At 39.0% G+C, this 20,100-nt stretch overlaps 1 protein-coding gene across 3 annotated transcripts in view; it reads right to left on the reverse strand.

Moving 5' to 3' along the window:
• Positions 1 to 20,100, reverse strand: part of LOC141790959 (netrin receptor UNC5C-like) — a 231,512-nt gene that overhangs the window by 25,708 nt on the left and 185,704 nt on the right. For 2 of the 3 annotated variants that reach the window (XM_074671129.1, XM_074671127.1), the window contains exons 8-9: positions 19,210 to 19,266; positions 5,707 to 5,898 (exon numbers count right to left, since the gene is read on the reverse strand). In XM_074671129.1, coding sequence (XP_074527230.1) covers positions 5,707 to 5,898; positions 19,210 to 19,266 — 249 coding nt within the window. The remainder of the gene's footprint in view (positions 1 to 5,706; positions 5,899 to 19,209; positions 19,267 to 20,100) is intronic. The other variant, XM_074671128.1, reaches the window with a different exon arrangement.

Below are 20,100 nucleotides of genomic sequence, written 5' to 3' on the forward strand. Positions count from 1 at the left end.
TTATTTTGTCTCTTTTTACTTCGTCTTTTCCCCTCCTCTTTTCTTTGTATTAAATGAAATGAGAGAACCAGATATATACTCAGTATCAGATGTTAAGGCTGTTTATTGTTTAATTGTAAGATGTGCATCAAACTTCCAGCTGTCATCAGGTTAACTTTCCATTATGACAAACGGCTTTAATCTGACATCAGATGTGACGGGACAGTTAATATAGATACAAATGTATATGCTGGTTCAGACAGTTACATTAAATAGCGATTACTGTGATTGTTTATTGCGTAAAAATGTGCCTGACACTCTGGAAACCTGCCTCTGAGGCTTTGTTGACATGTGCGCACATGTGCACCTGTCACCAAATTACAGCTGCGTGGGGTGTGCTCCGCCTTGTGCCGAGGATAGACCAGGTTGGAGCTGGCGAGCTTTCAGCGCACTTTTTTGGCACAAAATTGTCACTGCGCTAACATGAATCTGCTGACACCTTCCCCTGGTGCACCGTCAACTCCCCCTGGCGCGCAGTCACACCCACCTCTGCGCAGACGGTCTACCAAATTGTCAAATTGGCAGCGCACGGTGCTGCTCCATGAAATTAGAGCCCTAAGAGTACGGTCCTATGTTCTATTTTTTTTTTCATCCAAAACTGCTCTGTGTTCGTTAGGGGGTACTTGGTGGAATAAAAAAACATATCATAGGGGGTAAATCACTGAAAAAAGTTTGAGAACCTCTAAACTAAGAAATATCTGTGGTACAGCACCTCTTTCAGGTTTGCTGACCAGGGACCACATACTTTTCATGATGCAAACATGCATAGTCTGTTTTTTTTTCTTCAAACAAAATATGTATAATCTGATGGATTATTCTGAGTCTCCATTCTGCATGAATCTACCTGTCCAGTCCAAGAGAAAGACTGCTGAGTTACAGTTTATCTGCAGGCTGATGATTTTCACATCGAAAGGAAACACTGTAGAATTTCTGCATACAAAGTCACACATGAAAGGAAAAATACATCTGCAATTCAAAACATAGGGACAAACAAACACTGTACACACACAGGCTCATACATTTGAAAGAAAATACCAAGTTTCTGAAGAGGCTTCTATGTAGGTAAGATTATCTTCTACACTGATTATGCAGAGGTCAGTGTAAACATGCAGGGACATGGTGATTGCTCAGAAGTATAGAAGCTGAGCCATAACTGTGCACTTTTTCACATGAGTTATTCTTTTATAATACAGTGTCTTGTTTCCAAAGTATTGGTATTTTTCCACACATTTTGTTGTCTAGCATTTGCTAAGATTCAACATCAGTAAACTGACTGCAGTCAAATCTATCTGGAAAAAATCTCAGTCCCTTCAAGGTAATTGGACAGATGCTGCAGCAGAGCAATACTCATTGTATTAATAATACATTTGGCAATGTTAACACAGAGTCAGCCCGACATGGGTATTTACTTTTGTGAACCCAATCAAGGGAATGTGCTCACAGCCACCCAATAAGACGACAAGCTCACTCAGCTTTATGATGCTTTCCTGAGCTTGCCTATAAGCCCCTTTTATACAAGACCAAACTTACTCTTGAGGAAGAAAATTGCGAAGTGTACTTCTGCATAAACAGGTCTCCGTAAACATAAATTGAGTCCAACAAATATCTAAGCTTTAATTGGGATAGGGATCACAGGAAGGCTGGTTACCTACTGAGAACAGTTCCAGATTTGTTTGCACCAGAATCTTCTTTTTTTGGGCGCAGTGCCTGAAATCCTGTCCTTTCCTCCACCAGCCCATCTATTCTAATTTTAAAATCCCTCATTATCACCAACACACGCACACACACACACACACACACACACACACACACACACACACACACACACACACACACACACACACACACACACACACACACACACACACACACACACACACACACACACACACATCTGTCAGCTATCACTCTCTTCCGCTCTCTATCACCAGGCTGTTTAGCCTTAAAGCCAGCGGGTATTCCTGCCAAATCGTCCCTGCTGAAATTTAATTAACAGCTAACGGAAACCACGGAGAGAGAGAGAGAGGGAGAGAGACAGAGACAGAGGGCAGGGTGAGATAAAGAGAGTGCGAGCGATGCAGGGACATAATTCTTCATTAATAGTAATCGAAGATGGTCCCTCACTGCGGAGTGACAAGCATCCTAATGCCCTCCTGATAAAATGTCATCCAATCTCTGCTCTGTTAAGGTATTCACCCTTGTACACACACTGCCATGTGCACCTATGCGTACACACACATACACACACACACACACACACTCATTTTTCTAACCACTATTTGTCAATTTGTATCGTATCCTTTCTGACCTCACGCTCCTGTTTCTTAATGTATAGCATGATTTGAATTTTAACCATTCCCAAATTTGACCACATTAACATATTCAAGGTGTCCAGAGCTGTACTAGGTAATGTTTCTATGTGTTTTAATCTCTGTGGACTCATGACATGTCATTATTTCCTCTTCAAGTTGTGTCCTTGGTGTTGTATTAAGCTGATATGTACGGTGGCTGCCAAGGGTAAACAATCTGCTACAGCCGGTATAATCTACAGATCATCTGCTCATGTTGGCTAACAAAGAGACTGACCAATGTATGTGGGGAAAATTAGATCTTACACAAATGTTTGTTTCCAAAGTTCAACGTTTGTGGTATAAAATAAAAATAAAATGAAATAAAACTAGGGAAAAAAAACTACAGTAATATAAATTCAAAATGTAAAGGAAATCAAGGAATAATGTTCTAAAAATCAGACCTTATCAAATCAAATATTAAATAATGACAAAGTGCTTGGACAGAAACCAACTCAAAAGTTACAATATGCATCATAAGAGTAACAAACAGACAGAGCCTGAAAACTTGCTTCTGATTGCTGTATGAGCATGTTTTGCATGAGGACCCCTTTTAAAGATCATAGTTCTTTATGTTATGAATCAGGTATTTTAAGTGTATGCATTGTATCCATAAAAGCAAGAGATGACAAATAAGCTGGAAACCTCACATTTAACATGTACAGAGCAAAATATCAAAAAGCATTTCAATACTAAACAAAGCCAAACATGATCTGGATCATGCCTCACTTCAGACAATGTACTGTTCTCTGGTTTTACCATATTTAAGTTACTGTGCTGAGGTTTGGGGCAACACATGTAAATGCTCACTGCATTCATTATCCATACTTCAAAAACGAGCCATAAGACTTACTCATCAAGCTGGATACCTGGACCCCACCAACCCATTATTTCTACAGTCAAGGCTACTTAAATTTTCAGATATTGTGAAATACCAAACTGCAATGGTCATGTTTAAAGTGATACTGCGGGATGGAACAAGTTGGGTCCTATCACAAGGTTTAGGGCAGAAATGACCCCTACAGCAGTGTTTTTGTGATGCAGAAGCCCAGAGCGCTCACACCAAACACCCCCTCCCTGCTCCTCTGCTGGTTTCCTCTGCACTCAGACGGGGCCATTTTTTACTTGACCAAAAACACAAACGGACTCCTACCGAAAAAATCTGATGTCGGTCTGCATTCACGCTTTATTCAAAGTGAACAGCAGGTCATCCTCGCTCTCATAATCACTCATCTTTACGTTATTATTGCAGAATTCGTCCTGGCAGACTACCTGCGTTTGTTTATATGGCACGCCGTGCACGCGGACTGATACACTAAGCGGCGAGCGCCTCATGGCCATGTATAAATATATATATATATATATATATATATATATATATATATATATATATATATATATATATATATATATATATATATATATATATATATATATATATATATATGTATATATATATATACAGTAAGCCAACCTTCTATGTATCTATGTACACACATACATATATATATATATATATATATATATATATATATATATATATATATATATATATATATATATATATATATATATATATATATATATGTGTATATATATATATATATATATATATATATATATATATATATATATATATATATATATATATATATATATATATATATATATATATATATATATATATAAATATATATATGTATGTGTGTATATATATATGTATGTGTGTACATAGATACATAGAAGGTTGGCTTACTGTATGGAGATAATTAAAACTGGAGAGGGGATGGAAATTAATAAGTTTAACTGCTCTCCACTCCTTTTTGAAAATGTAAAAGATGGTGAACTAGAGATTTGCTGTCTTTTTCCTTAGTGTAATTCTTCTACATTTTCAAAATAAACTTTCATTCTTTTATTCATTCATTCATTCATTTAAGCTGTTTATATCCATGGTAAGTCAACTCATTGACAGTACTACATGTGAATGTGAAATGTTGAAAGACTTTGTTCATGTGCCCAAGGTCTACAAGGACACATTTTTGAGCGAATTTGCCAGGTTTATTCATGTTTTTTCTGTTCAAACTAGGAGTTTTAGTGAGTTAATTTAAAAGATTACTATTCCAGCAGAAGATTTGAGTCCATAGCATCGAGTGACCATCACTCCATTTCTTTCACATCTAACCTCAACATTTCCAGTAAGCCTTTGAGTGCATGCACACAGGTGCTGCAGTGTGTCTGTGTGTATGTGTGGGTGGGCAGTGTGCTTCTTGTTGTCTTATCCATTTCCCAAAGACAGCAAGCCAGAAATGACAACACAGACAGGTGAGAGTACACGATGGCTCCACTTTAACAGGAAGACAAACAGTGGAGGGAGCATCTGCTGTGGTGAGGAGTCACTGTGACTGGAGAGACGGCGAGGGAGGGAGACAGACAGACAGAGACGCAGAGAGAAGGATGCTGATAAACAGGAAATGTAAAGGGGGGAGAAAGAAGAAGAAGGATGGCTCAGAGAGGCTCCTTGATGGAAGAAAATGGGCTCTGGTGGAGACAGAGATAAATCCAGACGAGGAAGGATTGACAGCAGGAGGCCGAGGGAGAAAATAAAATGATAGCAGTATCAAAGCTTTAAAGTAGAGGGAGCAGTCAGGTACGGTTATTTCCAATGAGACACAGTCACATCCAGCTTTCAAAAACTGTGCTGGTCCTTCTGGCTGTTCATCTATTTATCTATCACTATGTGCATAATGTAATGCAAGCATTCGAGAGACACATACAATCGCTACTCCTCATGTTGAGAGAGTACAAAAGAGGATGATACTTGCTGTCAAGTCCCTCCTTAACATCAAGTGTCAGCACAGCTTGTGTGCTTTCTAGAAAAGTCCCCATAATTCCTCTGAGTTTTCTGCTGAGCCCTGACACTTCTGCCTGTTGTCCATAGAGCATCTATGCACCTATTTACACTGGAGTATAATACATCCTGAAATAAAATCCCACTTTCTGATAGGTTCTCTGATACAGTTTGACAAAGGCTTAGGGCTACAGTATAAAAAATACAAAAAACAAACAAGCAAACATAAAAAAGCTATCTGGAGTTCATCTTTTACTCGAAAAAATATCACAAAAATACACTGGAAATAAAATAGAAAGTTTGCTCTATTTTTACACTCCAAAAGCCACACAGTTTGTAACTTTTTGCCTTATTTCTTTTCAGTTACAGAAACCCTGCACATAAAGCCTTGAAAAAGACATTTCACAGAGCCAGATGCTCTAGTTTTCTTTCTGATCTGGATCAAATGTTGTTTCTTGTAACTGTCCTTACCTGATCTCGCTGTTTTGATGTTGACAGACTGGAATCCTCCGTTCAATGCTGAGGTGTCGATGATATCAGAGTCAAATTCACGGTGTGTCTTGCGGTAGACAAAGAGTGCCACGATGACAGAGATGACCAGGCACATGATGACTGCGATGACGATGCCCACGTAGAGAGCAACATCGTCTGTACTTGGAGCAGCTGGAGACAGAAGAAAAAGAGAGGTAGGCGTTAGCAGGTATATCAGAGAGGAACGTGTCAAAAAATAGTTAAAGAAATTGTTTTAACAACGTTATAAAGACAAGACCTTGGATTAGTTTTTTTGTTCCTTTGTTTCATTCTTTAATCGTGTTCAACAAACTTCTACCTCAGACCAACTATCAGACTGAGAGGACGGTCTCTACCGCTCCTTTTTCAAATGAAACTTTCAAATTGCCCTCCAGCTTTTGTAACGCAATAATTCGTCTAGACTGAAGCAGAGGAAAGACAGAGGCACCTTTCAGGAACAAAAAAAAGGGAAAAGACATTGCCTCTTAAAACTTAATAAGGCTGTTAATTATTTCACGAGAGTTCTAACATCCTTTTTCAATCCGACTGAGGCTTTAATGACATTTCAGTGAGAACAACAGGGAGAAATTTTATTCATGATCCATGTTTTAAAGCAGAGGAGGGGACTCAGAAAAGTGCAACAGATGGGGGAGGTGGATAGAGAGAGGCAAGAGTATTGCTTAAGAACAAATATGTGAAAAAATGAGAAAAGAAGTAGGAGACAAGCAAGGAGCACGAGGGAGGAATAATAAAGAAATAATACAAGAGACGGCCAATAAATGGAGAAGAGGACATGCAAGCAGATGAGAACAAGCTTAAAAGAACAGAGTGGGAAAGAGAAGAGAGGATGGTGCAAAGTGCATGATAAGAGGAGTGAAATAAAGAGAAGAAATTGGATGGAGGAAGAATAATAAGGGAAGCGGTTGAGATGATGGGTACAAATTGGAGAATGGTAAGGAGAGGTATGAAAAGAAAAATAGCTAAAGAAAAAAAAAGTAAAGGTGCAGAAGGGGAGAGGAAGTGTGATAAAGTGGAATGAAAAGAAAAAAAGAAAATAAGACTGAAGTAAATGGAAAGAAAAACAGGCAAGAAAGAAGAAAAAAGGAAGGTAAAGGGAAAGAAAAACAACAGTACAAACAAGTGAAGGACATAGAAGTAATGAAAGGAAAGGAAAGGAGAGGTAAGGAAAGGAAAGGAAAGAAAGGAAAGGAAAGGAAAGGAGAGGTAAGGAAAGGAAAGGAAAGGAATCTAAAGGAAAGGAAAGGAGAAAAGAGGCAACAAAGGAAAGTAGAAGAATAGAATAAAGGAGAAAATGGGAAGAAAAGAGGAAAAGAAAAGTAAATTGAGTGAAATGAAAGAAGGAAGGTGTAGATAAGTAAATAAATAAAATAGTAAAGAAGAGTGTATGAGAGGAAAGAGAAGGGCAAGGAAAGGGGAAAAGGAGTGATACAGAGGAGATAACAGCAAAGAAGAAGAAATCAGGGCAGCAGCAGACGAAGAAGAAATGCTCTTGAACTTCAAAGCAGCCAAACAAACAAATGTACATATTTCACATAAAAGGGCCTGTGAAACTTTTTTAAGAAGTCTCACACTTCAAGCGTTGCTCATATAATCACGTCCTGAGCTGGTAGGAGCGGATTTGTCTGCAGCTATTAAGAATAAGACAGAAAAGTATAGGAACACTCCCTTTAATCCGCCCTTAAAGTTGAGAGGCTGATAACAGGCTTTTAGCTCCAAACAGCCTGAGTCATTTGCTGAAGGATTTACTGTTGTGGCACCGGAACAAGTCCAAGCAGTATGAACCTGATTATGCATAAAAGTAGCCTTTGATGAGGCACACAGACACTGACGCTCAAATAATCAAACATGACACACACACACACACACACACACACACACACACACACACACACACACACACACACACACACACACACAAAAGACAGCAGTCATTCTTTATGATTCTGAATACTCATTTACCACTAGAGGGAGCTGTGAGCCACTTATGAAGTCTCTGGAGAGCTGGTTGATTGGTGCCAAAGCATGTTTCCCTAAACCTAGTCTTAGACTGACACACTGCAAATGATCTCAGAGGCTTTGTCCAAGTTACTGAAGAGCTGAGCAAAATGTGAAGCCCTCAGACATTTACTTTTCATCATTTCCCAACTTTTTTTCTTTTTAAGGATATAAACCCTTAATGTAACTCATTCTTAGAGATGACCAGTTATTATGTTGTACAGATGTTAACATGAATAAAAAGTGTTTCCGTTTGCCTAAAACTAAACTGCTGTAACTTTCTGTCCACTTTTAGAACTGTCTCACCAGGTTAATGTGTTTCTCCATAGTTAAACTTTAAATGTGTGAAAATGCCAGTGCCAGCGAGTCAAATTAACCAAATTACAACTGAGAAAGTGGAAAAAAGCCTCCACATAATTCACATTTACAGCCCCCATTCTGTGTTTAAGAGCTCACACTCTTTCCTCAAAAATTTACAACACCACGCCGGTCTGTTATATCAGCTCAAACCTCTGCCAGATATCTGCTTATTACATCTGGCTCAAACTTTGAGACCACCTTTAACTCTCCGACGCTGAACCCCTACTGATTCTGTCAAACACAGTCGCCAATTTCCTTTTGATGATGTTCAGGAAGATTACTGTGAAGTCCCAAATGTCCCAAATGTCCCGACTACACAGCAGCAGAGGGTTGCCCTGTTATCAAGGACTTTGCACTTGCCAGGGGGAGCTGAATTGGATAATCCTCTTTAATACCAACTCTCTGATCTTAATTATGATCAACAGCATCGTCCTCATCTATTTAGGGGAATCTTCATCTTGCTTCTGCTTTAACTTGAAGGTCTTAAACTTCAGAAAAGTGTAAGGCAGACAGAAAAAAAAACTCCTCTGAACTTGCTTTTTTCTAAAGCTACTTCTGTGTTGTGTTCTGGGACACTTTGGGGTAAGTTAACTAGGCTACTGTTCTCTGTATAAATGTGCGTGTGTATACGGATCGTTTCATTCTTTATACCAGTGGGCTTGAAAGTCCTTTCTTCACTGTGCTTTTAGTTCATATCCCTTCTCTCTTAGATCTTCCTCTCCCTCCATAACTCACGCCCCTCTCTCCGATTCACTCTGTCTCCATCTGTTTGATTTGTAGATGAATGAAACAGCATGTCCCATTTGAGTTCCTACCTGCCTGAGTAACCTACATACCACTGCAGGATACCTAATGTGTGCTCTTTTCCTTTTATGTCCCACTTTTTCTTGCAGGTTTAGGCCTTTTCTATCCTAAATTAAACAACTGTGATCAAATCAAATTAGAGGGGATTACCAACATTCTTGATTATCACTTGATTAATTTATAGTGAACAATGAGAGTACTGAAAAGAGAAGAAAAATGCCACAATGGTTCACAGTCTATTTTTTTTTCAATAATTTTCCAATTTCTTAAAGACATTCAACCTTAAAAAATCCATTTTTTTAATATATATATATATATTTTTAATTGCTTTTTCAACTTTACAAGCAAGACAACTTATTCTATTCAAATGGAAACATGCTGCTCCCTGCTTATATAATAGTTGGATAAGGGAGGTCTTAGACCACATCAAATCAGAACAGATCCGATTTTCTCTTGCAGGTTCCAAAAATACTTTCAACAAAACCTGGCAGCCATTTTTAGTAAATCTGAAAAGCTCTATCATTCACCCAGAAACCACCTATTCTCCCTTTAGGTACATTTTCTTACTTGGTATTTTCTTTTTTCCTTTTTTTTCTGTTTTTTTTGTGCTGTTTGGATTCATGTATTTTGGTTGTTTGTTAAGGGACACGATGATGACTGGTGGACAGGAGCGCGATTGGGATCCCGCGTTATTAATGATGTGCAGCTTCCTAAAGCAATGTCTGTCACCATGTCTTGGTTTTTCTTTTCTTTCCCCCTTTTTTTTTAAATGTACCTGGCAACATTTGTGCCTCTCTGGGAACCAAACCAGCACACCTGACCTGAAATTTCCTAAAAATTCCTACTTAAAGCTGTATTAGAAAACCTAATAAAAAGATTTGGAACATATGTAAAAAATTAGTTGATTTCAAAATTTCAGCTTGTTTACAAAACCCCCAGTATGTTTATTATTTCTCTTAGGTTGATGGCATTTTTGGGGTAAAAGAAGATGTCAAAAAGTGGCAGGAGCGTTTTTTCTTAACATCCAACTCCTCTGTATTACTTTTGTTGCATAACAGCCTCCCTTTTTTTCCTGACAAGATAGGGGCTGAGAATAGGAGTAAATGTGGGTGAGCACTTTTTGACCGAGGCCCAATGAATGAATAATGTGTTTGGACCTCTGAGAGTATCTGAGCGTGGCCTGAGGCTGTGCTCTGTGAAGCCAGGATGACAAAGTGTGCAGTGATAGAATGAGGAAGGAGCCCAGTCTGACTAAGTACGGATAGATACACACCTATGTTCATTTCTGAGAGCGCTCATGCAGGCACTGACACCCATGGGAAAGCATGCACACATCCATATTAACTTTTATCCACAAGTCAACTGTATCTCTCGCCCATGTCTTCCCTCCTCTGTAACCTGACAAGCAGTTTCATGTCCGGAGCGCTCACCCGGGAGCTTGGCTAAATTGGATTTAGATTAAAAATATGTGCCTTTCAGTGGACATGCCAGGAAGAAAAAGCTCAATAAATGATATACATGTGATGTTACAGCAAGTGTGCTCTGATAGCTCACTATAGGAGGATGAGAGCACTGCTTGAAAAGGTCACATCAGAGTAAAATACACAACAACAATGACATACAGATGTATGAAAGAAGGGAAAACATGTAATCTCAAGAAAGAGGATGCAGGGCGTGTTTACGATGATCCGTCAGAGACCAGTGTTGATGATAGAGATGGAGACTCTGAGTGTGTGTGAGGATAAAGGAGACAGAAAGACTGAGCTGTAAAGAGCATCCTCACTTATGTAGACAACTGTCCGTCAGAGTTTCAACAGCTTAGTTGATTCACAAAAGTCTTCACTTACTATACACACAGAGAACCTTAAACTGCATTTTTCTCTGTAACAAGAAAATGTCTTTCATGTGCTTCATCCTCAGAGACTTTTTCCACATGGAATTCAAACAAATGTTAGACTTTACCTTTTCATCATCTCATTTCTAAGTTTTACAGCAAAACGCTCAAAGTCAAAACCGATATTTGTCTATGTAAATCAATTGAAAGACATGGTATATCCTTCCACCCTCTTCTAAATTATGGGCTATGAAGGTCTGGTCAATAACAAACCCTGCAGTAATAATCCATTTTTGCATTTTTAAAGCTCCTGTGAGCAATTTATAACTTGTTATGAATAAGCCTGAAAGGCCTCCTTACGAGATATGAAACAAACAAATCATTAACAGAGAAAATCTTGATTTGTAGTTTATGCCTTTGGCAGCCGCAAGGGCATATAGATGTTGAAAGAGGCAGTTAGCAGAAAAGTGAAGGAAACATTTTTTTTTTTAATTGTCTACAACAAATATTTAAGATGAGTGAAAAATGTGACCGCCAAAAGAGAGCAGGATTGGAGTTCTGTCAGAAAAAAAAAAAAAAAAAATTACATAGACTGAGTTAAGAACAGTCACTTGACTCATTTCAATGGGGGTGCCACAGGAGCTTTAAAATAAAACTTTTATCAGTAAAAACAAAGAAAAAATGAAAAGCTAAAGATAACCCAACTTTCAGAAATTTCAATGATTTGATCTCATAAAATGTAAATCTTTGGTTGTTATCAGGAATGTGTGTTTGAGGAACTGAGTTATAGCTTTAAAGCAGCACAATCTATCCCTGATTGCAATTTGTAGAAGTTTTGTAAAGCATTGTTACACTGTAGGAGAATGATTGGATACTGTGTTTGTGTTATTCCTGTGTTGTGTCTTCAAAGCCTTTTCTGCAGCACCAGAACTATTCTGCCAGTGTTCGCTGTTCAAATGCCAATTTCAGTTTGTTTGGAAAATATAGTCAAAGCACAGAGCGAGATAGCTACACAGTGTTTGTGTGGACTGACTGATGCCTTGCCTCACTGTCTCCAATAATAGTGGGCACTGTAATTGGCAAAACTATACTTATCTGCTAAAATAAAAATAAAATTACCCTGGGAATTTGGTCCCAGAGTCTGTTGCTGCATTTCTGTGCCAGTATATGACCAACAGACATTGTAGGTTTAGAAAACAGCAGATTTAAATACACACACAGTCGATGACACACATGGGTAAGCAGAAAAGACAGAAGCCTCGTCTCAGCCTTCGTCAGCATGGATCACTGTCTATTGATTGGATGAGCTTTTTGTCATTCTCAGAGTCCGTCCAATCTGCCGAGGAGAGGATTCAAAGGAGGGGGGAAACAAGGATAACTCAGCTTAGCTCGTCTCTATCTTCCCTGTGATCTGCATCCAAAGTGGAGCTGTGGACAATCACTACTTGAAGCTCATTCAACTGCCTTTTTGATCTTGCTTGGCACAAACATGCAAACACCACCCGTACTGCACTCCTGGCAGACACATCCGCTCTAAGTAACTGGCAGGGACTGATGGATGAGACACACAGAGAGAGTGAAAGTGAGCAGTCATTTGTAAATGTGTCCATCCTTATTTTCTACAGCGAGGGTGGAAATGTCTAAAATTATCAGCTATTGAGACACTTCAGAGCCATGGAAACATCCATAAAATCTCTTTGATGGCACAATTGGATCTGTTTAATGAATGAACGAGATGAAAGATGCTTAGTTCAACTTATTTTAGGCGAGTGAAAAAACAAATTTAGTCTATTTCAGTGTCTGCTGACCACAAACATGAGTCATGGAGAAACTCAGGCAGAAACCTGTCTCCCTCCTTACAACCTTGCAGCTCATTTACCTCCTGTCTTTCTCACCGCCTCAAGCTCGGCTGCTCGACAACCAACAGAAACAGCCAAGTCACACACTTTAAACAGAGACGCTGAAGCTAACAAATGCTAATCACATCTATGAGGCTTAAAGTACTGTATTACTGTATTAGTACTGAAGCTTTCAGACTTAACATATGATACAACCTGTGATTGGATAACCAAAGCAGCTCTTGTTATACCAAGAAAGAGGATGGCAGTGATAGCAATTCAACAACACCAGAATGCTCAAGACCACTGTTACTTTACAAGCCTCTCCTTCTACTGCAAAGCCACATTACTAGCTGACATCACATGCAGAGACACCGATGTTACACCAATCCAGGGCTCAGTGCTCAAGTACAAAGGGGTAGTGATGGATCCATCTTCTGTCTGATCTGCTTCACTCAGCTACTGCCTCTTTAAGCCACCCCCCCATTATTAACAGACCACTTCTCTCCCAATTGAGCAGCTCTTCAGAAGCCTTCTTCACTGTAGCAATACTTCAAAGTCTTCCTCGCTGAGTCAAGAGGTGTGTCTCAATTTGAAGTGATAAATTATAAAATATAATGAACAGTTTATTAATTATTACATCACAGAATATTTATCAAAAGGTGATGTAATGGATTGAACCACATGGATCTTGTGCAACCCCCGAGTATTAATCCAATAACTGTGTTTCTGAATACCCAGACTGACAATCTGACAGCTTTTATCTTATGTCTAGTGTTGAGGACAAAATTATTAGTCCCCCATGAAATTTTAAGTTTGTTCAAGATTTTTCCAAACACTTTTTTTAACAGAGCAAGGAATTTTCAACACACCATTTCTGAACATAATAGTTTTCTTTAGATGGTACAAAATATTTATATTTGCACACCAAAACAAAATTATTAAAAAAAGAGCTAAAATGGCCAGGGACATTATTATAGACCCCTTTAAGAAACGGCCATGTATTAAGTCATCGCACAAAACACTTTTGTGCAGTGATGTGCGTTAACTCCACAGGTGATATGCTTGAAGGTGATCAGGTGAAACAGGTGATTTCACTCAACAATAAGTTAAATCATGCTATAAAAGCCTCAGCATGCGTCATGAGAGCTGTCAGTTAAGAAAGCACCATGCCAGAAACAAAGGAAATCAGTTTGGACCTGAGAAAAAGGGAGAAAAACAGGAAAAGGATATACAAAGATATCCAAGGGTTCCCAAGTGGTAAGAACTGGAGTGAGAGGTATAATCAAGAAATTCAAAGACAGCCACACAGTGCAGAACAAGCCTGGCAGAGGTAGGAAGTGAAAGATTTCAAAGACACTTGAAAGAAAACTAGTGAGAGATGTGTCTCAAGACCTCAGAACTGTCAAGACACTGGTGAATGACTCGGCCACATCGGGAATCATAGTCTCTAAGAAGACCATCACTAGAGCTCTGCACAGGAATAGACTGCGAGGTTGTAGATCAAGAAAAACTCCACTTTTGAGGAAAAGACACCTCAAGCCAGACTTAGGCCTGAACCACACGAATATGGATATATTTCTAAATGCACATTTTTCCGTCCGATTGGGCCTTTCAACCACACGAACACGGCGATTTCACCCACATAAACAGAGATTTTTACAAACGGATAAAAAAGTGAAGAAATAAAAAAATATCCAGTTGAGTGGATCCGTGTAGCGGTGTTAAACGGAGCTGGTGTTGACGCGATGACCTAGCAACAAGTCGCTGTGTTTGACTGCGCATGCTCATAACGTTCTTCTATGGTTTTCACATTTTGCTAACCTGCTACTTATCGGCCAGGCATAGCATTGCAGGCTTCAGATGCGATCGTTTTCAGTTCGGCCTCTTCGTACGGACAGAGATATTTCTGTGGTGTGGACGGAGATTTTTTTTAAAACGAGGACAAAGATATCCGATCAAAAAAAATCCATATACGTGTAGTTCAGGCCTCAAGTATGCTCGGGACAACCTGGAGAAAGATAATTCATACTGGAAGCGTGTCTTTTGGTCTGATGAGACTAAACTAGAGCTCTTTGGCCATAGAGACACTGCTTTCTGTTGGAGAAAACAGGTAGAGGCATTTAACCCAAAGAACACCGTGCCCACAGTGAAACATTGTGGTGGGAGTATTATGCCATGGGGATGCTTCAGTGCATGTGGAAATCTTGTCAAGGTGGAAGGAATCATGAATAAAGAAAAATGTGTGGAGATCTCGAAAGAAAACCTTAAGAAGTCAGCAGTAAAACTGGGTCTGACAACATGACAACGATCCAAAACATACGTCTCTCTTGGTGAAGAACTATCTTCAGAAGACCAAGGTAAATGTAATCCAATGGCCTGCACAAAGCCCTGACTTAAATCCAATTGAAAACATGTGGGATGACCTTAAGGAAAATGTCCATCCCAGAAGACCATCAAACCTGGAGGAACTAGAGAGATTAGCCAAAGAAGAATGGGCCAGAATTCCTAAGAAGAAGTGTCAGACTTGTTGAAAACTACAACAAACGACTGCAGGCAGTTATCCAGCAAAAAGGAAACACAAGTGACTATTAGAATGTGGGGGGCTTATAATTTTGACCCTGGAAGTTTTTGTGTTTTGTAGAATACTTTCATTTCTGTGTGCAAAATAGAATAATATAAGTTTCCAAAATAAAATGGATGTCTAAAAAAGCTGTGTTAAAATGTGTTGCACTGGTTAAAAGCACTTGGGAAATACTTTTAAAACAAATACATTTTTATAGGGGGGCTGATAATTTTGTCTTCATCTGTATATCTGTCTCAGACAAGTTTGATGTTGAAACTGCACTGTCAGACCCAAAATGAGAGTAATTAGAACACACCGCACATCCTCATGGATTGCTTTGAAGATAAAGGAGAAGCTCGCGCAAAGACAGAGAAAAGAAAAAAAAGGCTCGGTCATCATAAAAGTCTTTCCCTTCCTACACCTCTAAATTTCTGTTGTCCTCCAAGTTTGGAGAGAATTTTGCTCATTATGTCACTCAGGAACAAACAGTAACAGTGAAAAAAGAAGAAGAAAGGGTGGGGACGGCTGAGTATCATCTTTCTATCTAATTATCCCCGTTTTTACCACTCATTAATAACTGTCACAGCTCCCAAAGAAGTAATTTCATTACCAGGAGATCTTGTACCTTGCCGTTAATATTGTTAATCTTTTACAAACAACATGTCAGCAACACATGCATCACCAGTCCCTTCACTTAGATGATACTTCACAGCAACTGGATCGATATAGTCCAATGAAATCCAAATCTCAGTTACTATATCGTCGCTGTCTTGAGTTGGAAACCGATCTGCTGAGCCCTAATCCAGCCGATGTGCCTGTAAACACTACAAACAAGGAGCAAGTGTCCAGAAATCATGGTGAAAAGCCTGCTTTGGCTTTGATCCAGAGCTGTCTGGCAACCCTCCAAAATGACCACAGCTGCAACAAACTCGCAAACCGTGAATCAAGTAAACTGGTGCTGGATCGATCAGCTGCTATCAAACAGGAAGACGGAGGGAATCAAGCTAATTAAGGGCATCTGTCACCACTCACTGAAACACACTGACAGTAAAGCACAACTTTAAGATCCTTCACTGGATTTATATGATGTTAAATATATGAAAGGTATAACTGAAAATGATACCAGTCAGGACAAATCTCATCATAAGAATTGATTATTTGCATGCAACTGGTTATATTCTGTGGTATGGATCTCTTCAAGAAGCTTCCTGTCATTTCTCCACTCTCTACTCTCTTCCATTTGCACACATTAAAAAAATAATAAAGCAGGGAGAGCAGAGGCAGCTACAGGGGTAGAGGACAGAATGAGCATCAGTGACAATGTATGACACTGATGAAATTAGACACAGCATAGAAAGAGGAGCTGGGTCGGAGGTGGGTTGTCAAGCGGTTTGCAGAGGAAGGAAAGGCAGGTTAAATCAGCTAAAATACATGGCACAATTTACTGTTTGCAAAGTGGGTGCATAGCTGTTATCAGCTGAGCTATTAGTCGACAGAGGCTCATGTTTAGATCAGCTGACGGGCTGAGCTTGACTTTGTAGCATGCCTGAACTAATGCTATGCTAAATTTCATGCCCAGATAGAACATTCAGAGGGTAATGTGCCTCAAGAGATAATTCAACCCTTAGAGAAATGAAGAGGCGAGAGGTTGGCATTTAAAAAAAAATGTCTTTATTCATTTTTTTTTTTTTTTTTTTGTGAACGCATGCATATATGGTCAAGCCTCACTTTTTAACTTTAATCCAGTTTTTCCTTCTTTATGCTGTTTTCTATTAGGAAAAGCCTCCTCTTGTGATTGGTGTTGGTAAATTTGTGCACAATTTCCTTCCTGTGTGCTTGTTCCAAAACGCAAATATACACTCCTGTGTTTTTGTTCCAAGAAAGTTTATCTAACTGAGATACATACAGAGCAAAAAAGAAAATGCTTAAGAGTTTCAAGAATAAGCGGAGCTTGTACTCAAGCTCTGGTATTTATACTCTGAGCAGAGGCTGTGGGTGTTACATTGGGTGTTAGCACCCACCCACACATCCTTGCATATGTGTGTGATTGTGAGCATGTGCATGCTAATGTCCATGACGTCATCCAGGATGATCATGTGTATTTCTCACATGTCCTGAGACTGGTGCTCGTGAATGTTTGACTTGTTCCAGTTTAACAGCAGCTGAACTTCATCACTGATGTTGATGGTTTTCTGAGGCTTCCTCTGGAAGATCTCTAGGGAGTAGCCGTTGTCTCATTTCTTAAACTCAGGAGTTGGTGAAGTACATGTTGAAACTTTTTGACGCTCCCCTCAAATAAAAGTCTCCAGACTTAAAAAAAAAAAAAAGTTAAAGAAAAATATATTAAAATGCTATAGAAGAAAATGAACGCTACAGAATTAAAGTTAAAGCTTCTGTGATGGATTTTTTATTTGTTAATTTTAGTTTCTTTTTTTTAACCTTATCCTGCTTTCAGCATTGCATATCCCTGACTGTTTAATTAACGGTCAAATTCCACTCACTGTAAAAACTGTGGTGTGTGAAAAACTAAAACACTGGTTCCATGCATCAAAAATTACTAAACAGAAACTGTCGTTCTTCTGCTGGTGGGTTTGATTCCAGCTGCTTCGGTTGATCATTGGTCTTACTGTCAGTTTTAAATAGTTAAAATCTCCTCAGTGAAACTTTAAGCTAATATTAAGGTATTTCTCAAGACTGTGGTTTCTGTAAGCACTGACTTTCACTGAAGAGAGTGTGAAAACACAGAAAAGCTACTGTACCTTCAAAGGGATATTCAACTGTGAAAATTTAATTGAGAGTTCATGTGTCATTTAATTCCTTAAATGAAGTAACTATAGTGACATAAATTCACCCAATCTAAACATAACAAATGTTCACTAAATAGTCGACATATTTAATCGTGTAATTACACCACTGACACACTGGAAAGGCAGGGGGTGCTAGTGCAACTTCAACGCCAGTTTCCAACAGGAGAAGAAGAGGATGGAGACAAAGAGTCGGCCATGTTGCAGGGTAAGAGATCAGCAGGCTTACAGTCATGTGGTGCAGAATGAAAACGCAACAGAAATGAGAAACATTGTCACTGAAGAAGAAGCCGTGCTCCCAGCTCAAGGCAGGATGAGAACATCGCAGACAAGAGAGGCCGCTGACTTTCAGGCGTTGAGCAGCATGCACTGCAAACTGTGCCAATGGCGTGCCAGCCAACACAGGCAATACCATAAACCCTTTCAACTCATAATATTGCTTGTTAGGACACACTGAAGCAGGGAATCACTGCCCCAAATAAGTGTCAGTGAACCCTCAGCAAGCACCAGCTGCCAAATGCCATGTCAGAGCTTTTTTTCAGCACCTAGCCTTTCCACAAAATGACAAAAAAGAAGTAACAAATGCATTTGCTTAATTATTGCAAATGTAAGAACATAATCCCTGAGTGTGTAACTCTCCGGTCATTTGTCTAACTGTGTTGTCTCAGCCTTGACTAAGCACTCAATACACTCCACCAAGTAAACTTTTAGAATGGTGGTTCTTCTGCTGAGCACGTCAAACATGTTTGATGTCAACAAAGACCGTAAGATGGAACACTGATGCAACTGTAATGCATTGGCTTCACTGTGGGAAACAATATTAACATATGAAGAATTAAAAGGTGATACCTAAAAAATAATAATCTCATTTGACAGTAAAGATATGCTTACTATTGATACCCTCAAAATGAAGGATCTTCAACTGTCTCTACAGCAAAAATCTGCCTTGAAAACTGAATGCAATAAGGATTTTACATATATCATGAAGCTATTGATACTGGCTGACATTATACCAAGGTAACATCTCTCACAATATTACCCAGCACAAGATCAAATGTTTGAGAGTGAAAGACAGGAGCAGAACTCTCATCCAGTAACTCAGAATGACGTGAAACAATAAAACACAGAGTATGAGGCAAATGCCAACGTTCAATCAAACAGAGAGAGAGAGAGCAAAGATGATGTGAGAGAAAAAACAAAAGGAAAAAATGATGAATGAGAAAACATAAAACATCAACTTACATGGGACTCCCAAATCACTCTTTTCTTTGGGCTCAGTGGACTTCTGAAAAAATGAACCTTGGGACAGAAAAAGGGGGGGATGGTGGAATGGATGGAGGGAGGGAGAGGAACACAACAAACAAAAATCAAATGAACAAGTCAAATAAAATGGAACAAATGTGAAAAGACAGACAAAAAAGCCTTTACACACAGAAGTATGTCATTCTTTATATTTCTTCTCATTTTCCTACTGATCCACACTAAGCTGAATTGTCCTTGAATCATGTTCCTAAGAGATCTCATGTGACCTGAACATATGAAAAATACAAACATTTGAGAAACTCTTGTGTCTGTAAGATGCTTCCTGCTGTGTCATGCTGAGTGGTCCACTTAGTGGTGGCAGACAGAAGGTCTCTGACACAAATGAACTGCTGATACACTGATGTATAATTGAAGTGCTGGTGTATAATTGATAAAGGCAACACAGCAACATGGGGCGCTTAAAAGCTTCTTGCAAAACCAGCAGGATGTACAAGACACACTGATTTAGCACCAAGAGGCAAAAACGTGACAAGGTTAAGCGAGGTGATGAGCGAATGTAAGCCCAGAGCGACACTGAGGCATGATGAGATGCCAGCGATGCACTGTGCTTAGCTACATGTTACATCCATGGACTGAATATAACATGGCAAGGCAAGTTTATTTGTAGCGCAGTTTCTACACAAGGCAATTCAAAATGCTTTAGAGATAATAAAATATCAAGCAGGAAAAATAAAACAATTTCAAAAAACATGAACTATTTATTCATCAAATCAATTGAATTAAACTGAAAGTGCAGATAAAATACTCCCAGTTGTCATATGCAAAGTTAAATAAAACTTTTCAGCCAAGATTTGAACATTGTCAGAGTTG

Source organism: Halichoeres trimaculatus, unplaced genomic scaffold (genome assembly GCF_033239565.1).
Source record: "Halichoeres trimaculatus isolate MK-OKI-2021-1 unplaced genomic scaffold, fHalTri1.1 fHalTri1_scaffold_5, whole genome shotgun sequence".
NCBI classification, from domain to species: Eukaryota; Metazoa; Chordata; class Actinopteri; order Labriformes; family Labridae; genus Halichoeres; species Halichoeres trimaculatus.